Source organism: Octopus sinensis, unplaced genomic scaffold, assembly GCF_006345805.1.
Source record: "Octopus sinensis unplaced genomic scaffold, ASM634580v1 Contig00878, whole genome shotgun sequence".
NCBI lineage: Eukaryota > Metazoa > Mollusca > Cephalopoda > Octopoda > Octopodidae > Octopus > Octopus sinensis.
The window spans coordinates 7501-15000 of NW_021824357.1; the positions used below are offsets into that span (position 1 = coordinate 7501).

The 7500-nt window shown below is 41.8% G+C and overlaps 1 protein-coding gene across 1 annotated transcript in view; it reads left to right on the forward strand.

The window, feature by feature from the left end:
- The window catches only part of LOC115226976, a gene marked incomplete at its 3' end in the record, with an annotated part of 13795 nt that overhangs the window by 3344 nt on the left and 2951 nt on the right, over nt 1-7500 (forward strand). The window contains exons 2-3 of the mRNA XM_029797929.2: nt 254-786; nt 4823-4946. Of these exons, the coding sequence (XP_029653789.1) occupies nt 271-786; nt 4823-4946 (640 nt within the window). The remainder of the gene's footprint in view (nt 1-253; nt 787-4822; nt 4947-7500) is intronic.

The window sequence follows — 7500 nt, forward strand, 5'->3', positions numbered from 1 at the left end:
ATGCCACGCAGTGGGACTGAACCCGGAACCATGTGGTTGGTAAGCAAGCTACTTACCACACAGCCACTCCTGCGCCTATAATTACGTGGAAATTATATTAAAAAACCATCGTTTAAATCAACATAATCATAAATGTACATTGCTGGGAATCAAGTTTCTTAACCACACAACAACCATGTTTGCACTGATCGTTAATGTTATTAATTAGCTTTTCTCTAATTAATTTTTTAATTTTTTTGTTTTTGCTTCACAGATGAAGAGAATTAGAACATGGCCGAAAGTGATACTCTGTTTGATAAAAACCAGTTGCTTTTCAACCTATCAGTGCCTCTGTCTGCCCTGAAAATGGTTCGCAGGCCGATGCCGCCTCAGGCGATACAAATAGAGAAGGTGGATGGCGGAGGTACGTTTACGTCGCATCCCCATGGCAACCGCCTCAATCACTACCACCAACGCCACCACCACCACCACCAGCAGCAGCAGCAGCAGCAGGGTATCGTCTCGGACGTTGCCGAGTCACTGCAGCAACACCAGTCGCGTCTCCTCACCGACTCGGTCACCTCCGAAATCTTCGAGCAGGCCCTGACTCTCGCGAGACTCGACTTCAAACAGCAGAAAAGGGGTGACGATGTACCCGGTGATCCAGAACACCCCACCAAGAATTCAAAATCTTCCGACACCAAACTTCTCACCACCACGCCCACCACTGCCAAATCCACCAACACCACCATCACTACCGCCACCTCCACCAACATCACCAATAAAAGTACTACCCAAGGAGTTAGGGTAAGTAACATTAATCTTAGACAACCCTACCATGCCATACCCTGTTCTGTTTTTCCTTTTCACATTATTATTATTACTCTTTTACTCTTTTACTTGTTTCAGTCATTTGACTGCGGCCATGCTGGAGCACCGCCTTTAATCGAGCAACTCAACCCCGGGACTTATTCTTTTGTAAGCCCAGTACTTATTCTATCGGTCTCTTTTACCGAACCGCTAAGTAACGGGGACATAAACACACCAGCATCGGTTGTCAAGCAATGCTAGGGGGACAAACACAGACACACACATATATACGACGGGCTTCTTTCAGTTTCCGTCTACCAAATCCACTCACAAGGCTTTGCTTAGCCCGAGGCTATAGTAGACCTTTAATATGCTGGCCATTGATAAAATTTTTTTCGAAAAGAATTTTATCCTCACATTTGATATATATATATATATACATATATATGACGGGCTTCTTTCAGTTTCCGTCTACCAAATCCACTCACAAGGCTTTGGTCGGTCCGAGGCTATAGTAGAAGACACTTACCCAAGATGCCACGAAGTGCGACTGAACCCGGAACCATGTGGTTGGTAAACAAGCTACTTACCACACAGCCACTCCTATGCCTATTGATAGCAAGTTTTCTGAAAGGTGGGTGAATTGTGCAAGAATGGCCAGTATAAATGGACCAATTCTGAGGTTTCGCCTGTAATTGAAAAAGGTATTATAAAAGGAGAAAGGGACTCCCTACCCCTCTTTTGACCAGGCTCCCATTGGCTTTTATGGGTTTTTCCACCAGGAACCTTTCGTAACGCCTCCTTCTTTTGGGACTTTTTCGTTGTTATAAATTTTGATTGTTACACTGTTTTTAGTGATGTTTTCACAAACGGACAAAAGCCTTTGTAACCTTTCGTCCTGTTTCGTCCCTTTATGTTTTCCAATCATATTTGTCAGCCCTTGTGGCCAATAAAAAGAATTAATTATTATTATTATTAATCAAGGTGGTGAGCTGGCAGAATCATTAGCACACCAGGCAAAATGCTTAGCAGAATTTCACCTGTCACTAGGTTCCGAGTTCAAATTCCACCGAGGTCAACTTTGCCTGTCATCCTTTCAGGGTTGATAAATAAAGTACCAATTGAATGCTAGGGTCGATGTAATCGACTCATCCCCTCCCCAAAAATTGCTACCCTTGTGGCAAAATTTGAAACCATTATTATTATTATTATTATTATTATTACCTCCATCTTAGCGATGGTAGAGGTATTGTTTTTAGTCGTGGTTGTTTGTTTGTCCATGGACAAAATATCTCAAGAACCGCTGGATGAATTCAGATGAAACTTTCAGGGATGTTTGGCCTTGTGACTGGCACAAACTGATAAGATTTGGGGATCAATCCGGTACTGGGCAACGATTCTGGATTATTTTTTTACATTTTCTTTACCTTACATGTATATGTAAAGTTTCACATAGTTCTCTTGCACACGCACACACATACACACATATACTCACACATTTTCAGTGTTGAACATTACCATCTCATTTCCATTGTACACACACACACACACACAACATACCTCTCTTTCACACACACATATACTCACACTTCAAATGCCATTTATCGGCTTTTTCACTCTTTCCTTCATTATTCATCTATCACCCCTTCCTTTCTCATTCATATGATGTTCTCTTTGCCATTTATCTCCTCTGCCTTCACCTCTCACTCTGGCTCTGTTTTATATATATATATATATATATATATATACTCTTTTACTCTTTTACTTGTTTCAGTCATTTGACTGTGGCCATGCTGGAGCACCGCCTTTAGTCGAGCAAATCGACCCCGGGACTTATTCTTTGTAAGCCCAGTACTTATTCTATCGGTCTCTTTTGCCGAACCGCTAAGTGACGGGGACGTAAACACATCAGCATCGGTTGTCAAGCAATGCTAGGGGGACAAACACAGACACACATACACACACACACACATACACACACACAACACACCACATATATATATATATATATTAGGTATGTAGAAAAATACAACATGGACAAGAACGATAACTCTTGAAGACGACACATAAAAACACGGACAGGACACTCGAAACCCTCAGTCTTCAGTCCAGAACCGATCATCGTATAATTTCGGCTGATTAATCTTGAGATTACTAGATCACGGCCAGCCCTCCAAAAAAAACTAAGCTGGAAGCGTAGATTCCTGGAAGAAGGATCGAATGAATACGAACACCAGGACAGCAAAAGGGACAGATAAAAAAAAAACAAAAAACATAATGGAATACAGAAACATTGAATACAGAAGCATTAACGGTGAAAACAACAAGTGTCTTACGACTGATAACAAGCAAACAATTTTTTCTCTGGCGCATTGGAAAAAAGCCCTTTATAGGCGGACGAAGACCAACGATGTTAACACGACGAGGGTCAGGAGCTGAAAGGCAGATTTCGGCCACAAGTCACGTGACGAGAAAAGAGGAAAAGAAAAGAAGAGAAGCAAAGGAAGAGAGGAGAGAGAACGGGGGACAAAACGCAACAAAGAGAGAGAAGAGAGAGAAAGAGGAATCAGAGAGGAGAAGGGATGGTGTCGAAGAATGACCTGTGAGTGCAGAGCGAGACAAAGAAATAGGAGGGTAGTGGAAGACTAGACCAAAGAATCAGAGGAAGAGAAGAGAAAAAGAGGATGAGTAGAGAGAAAAGAGAGAGAGGGGGACAGATCAAGTAAAATATATATATATATATATATATATATATATATAATATATATATATACGACAGGCTTCTTTCAGTTTCTGTCTACCAAATCCACTCACAAGGCATTGGTCGGCCCGGGGCTATAGCAGAAGACACTTGCCCAAGATGCCACGCAGTGGGACTGAACCCAGAACAATGTGGTTGGTTAGCAAGCTACTTACCACACAGCCATACACATATATATATATTATATATATATATATATAGTTATCACCATACTAATATGGCAGTCTTATAAATATAAGACTAAAGCTGTCGCTGATTAGCTCCATGAGGCCATCGCCTCAAGCTAGCTATTTGACACACAAACTGCGTCCATTATAAACCTTCGAACAAGGGAGGTCAGCCGCTTCATCCTGCCAGTCAGACACCTACAGACAACGTTTCAGGGTTGTTGCCCCTTATCAATGTAGCGTAGTCAGACCCACCGGGTGTCGCCACTGATCGTCTCTGTTTGAAGGTTTTATTTACCTAGTTTCGGTGGAATACATCCATTTGTTTTCAATAATAGAAATATTAAAATTTCTAAGTCTCTCTAAAAGAGATTACAGCAGCGTTACTGGAAATTAATAATTATCCCCATAGTAATATGTTTGAAGGTTTATAATGGACGCAGTTTGTGTGTCAAATAGCTAGCTTAAGGCGATGGCCTCATGGAGCTAATCAGCGACAGCTTTAGTCTTATATCTATAAGACTGCAATATTAGTATGGCGATAACTATTAATTTCCAGTAACGCTGCCGTAATCTCTTTTAGAGAGACTTAGTAATTTTAATATTTCTATTATATATATATATATATATATCATCATCATCATCATCATCATCATCGTTTAGCGTCCGTTTTCCATGCTAGCATGGGTTGGACGGTTCAACTGGGGTCTGTGAAGCCAGAAGGCTTCATCAGGCCCAGTCTGATCTGGCAATGTTTCTACGGCTGGATGCCCTTCCTAACGCCAACCACTCCGTGAGTGTAGTGGGTGCTTTTTACGTGCCACCCGCACAGGTGCCAGACAGGGCTGGCAAACGGCCACGAACGGATGGTGCTTTTTATGTGCCACCGGCACGAGAGGCTGGCAACGGACACGAAACAGGGCGGTGCTGGCAACGGTCGCGAAACGGAAGGTTCTCTTACATGCCACCGGCACTGGTAACACATCTGCAATTTCCATTGATCGATTTCCATATATATATATATATATATAGCTGAATGATAACTAAGTTAGAAGTGATGGTAATGACAATGATGATAATGATGATGATGTTCTGTATTTTGTAGGTCATCGAAAGAAGTTCCTCAGCCAAAGTGAAGAATGCCAGTATCCAAGTTTCCAGGAAGAACACCAACCATTTGTGCCAAAACGCTCGATCACCTGAGCCAACCCCGTTATCTCACCTGCCAGGTAAATACTGTTGTTGTTTAGGCGTAGGTCAGCTATGATCCAAGATGGTCTAGCCATGATGATCCTGTCTTTTATTTTGATACCGTGTATCTAGGACTACACTATCTAATGTGTCTTTCCTTATTGTTGTTTAGCCCCAGGTCAGTCCCAATCCAGCAGACCTATGATCAAAAATGTTCCAGCTGTGACCACCCTGTCTTTTATATTGACACCATGTATCTAGGACTACATTATCTAATATGTCTTTCCTTGTTGTTTAGCCCCAGGTCAGTCCTGATGTAACAGACCTATGATAAAAAATGTTTCAGCTGTGACCACCCTGTCTTTTATATTGATACCGTGTATCTTGGACTACACTATTTAATGTGTCCTTCTTTGTTGATGTTGTTTAGCCCAAGGTCTGATCTGATCCAGCAGACCTATGATCAAAAAGGTTCCAGCTGTGACCACCCTATCTTTTATATTGACATAGTGTATCTAGGACTACATTAGCTAATGTGTCCTTCCTTGTTGATGTTGTTTAGCCCAAGGTCTGATCTGATCCAGCAGACCTATGATTAAAGGTGTTCTAGTTATGACCACCCTGTCTTTTATATTGACATAGTGTATCTAGGACTACATTAGCTAATGTGTCCTTCCTTCTTGTTGTTTAGCCCCAGGTCAGTCCAAATCCAGCAGACCTATGATCAAAAATGTTCCAGCTGTGACCACCCTGTCTTTTATATTGACACTGTGTATCTAGGACTACATTATCTAATGTGTCCTTCCTTGTTGTTTAGCCCCAGGTCAGTCTTGATGCAGTAGACCTATGATCAAAAATGTTCCAGCTGTGACCACCCTGTCTTTTATTTTGACACAATATATCTAGGAGTACATTATTTAATGTGTCCTTCTTTGTCACTGTTGTTTAACCCCAGGTCAGTCCTCATTCAGCAGACCTGTTACTGCCATGACCATTTTGTCTTGTCTTTTATTGAGACATAGTGTATCTAGGACTACATTGTCTAATGTATCCTTCCTTTCTCTTGTTTAACCAAGTCAGTTCAGATGCGGCAGATCTGTGATCAAAAATGTCCCAGCTGTGACCACCCTGTCTTCTTGTCGGAAATAGTGTGTCTAGTACAATATGGTCTAATGTGTCCTTCCATGTTGTTGTTTAGCCCCTGTCTAAAGAGGAGTCAGAGTCTGTGGTACCAAGAGTCGAGGAGTCAAAAGGTGGCGAACTAGCAGAAACATTAGCACACCAGGTGAAATGCTTAGGGATATTTCATCTGTCTTTATGTTCTGAGTTCAAATTCCGCTGAGGTTAGCTTTACCTTTTATCCTTTGAGGGTCAATAAATTAAGTACCTATTTCTTTACTACCCACAAGGGGCTACACACAGAGGGGGACAAACAAGGACAGACAAACGGATTAAGTCGGTTACATCGACCCCAGTGCGTAACTGGTACTTAATTTATCGACCCCGAAAGGGTGAAAGGCAAAGTCGACCTCGGCAGAATTTGAACTCAGAACGTAACGGCAGACGAAATACCGCTAGGCATTTCATCCGACGTGCTAACGATTCTGCCAGTTTGATGCCAATAAATTAAGTACCAGTTACATACTGGGGTCGATCTGATCAACTGGCCCCTTCCCTAAAAATTTTGGGCCTCGTGCCTAGAGTAGAGGTGTCGAAGTTGGAGTTGAAGTTTTTGGTTTCAACTCCACAGCCCTAGTTTTGCCCATCCCTGATGAGTGGGTGACATGCCCAAACCACTTGTGTTTGTCTCTTTACTCTAGTAAGAAGTTCCTCATGGGGCCCCTATCCTTCTTTCCACTTCCTCATTTGTGATATTCCCAAAAGTCTCCCAAAACATTTTGTCTCAGTAATTATTATTATTATTATATTATTATTATTATTATTATTATTGAGTGAGAGAGCAGTGCATGCCATCAAAGTGACACTGGGGTACAAATATACTAAGCCCAGTATACCCATCATGACTACCCATCTGATAAGGGTACACCAGGCACATGCATCACAACCATATGTGCGCGACATGGTGATCTCATATCAAGATAAACAGTGCTTGACTTTGCAGGTGGGGCTCAGTAAGAATTTTCTTCAGTTTGAGTAACCCATCCTGCTCAAAAGGTCCCTGAATAAGGGTTGTTTAAGGATGTTGAAAGAACCACCCATGTTTCCAGAGGTGAATTATTGAAACCCCAAAGAATCCCTCTCAACACATGGCTATGATGCTCCCCCACCGCTTCTGCTCGTGATCAGAGATGCACATATCGTCAGCCACTAAGGGACATGCTCAACTGGTTAAGGTCAAGCAACTGACAAGCAAATCTGTGATATTGAGCAGAATATTTGCTGTAGCCCATCTTTTATACCAAGACAAAACAATGTACATGATAACACTTCCAATCAGTTAAGATCAGAAGCCATGAGAACCACTGCCTGGTAGTGCATCAGGGCATTTATTATTATCATCATCATCATCATCATCATCATTATTATTATTATTATTATTATTATTATTGCTGTTGTTGTTGTTGTTGTCAC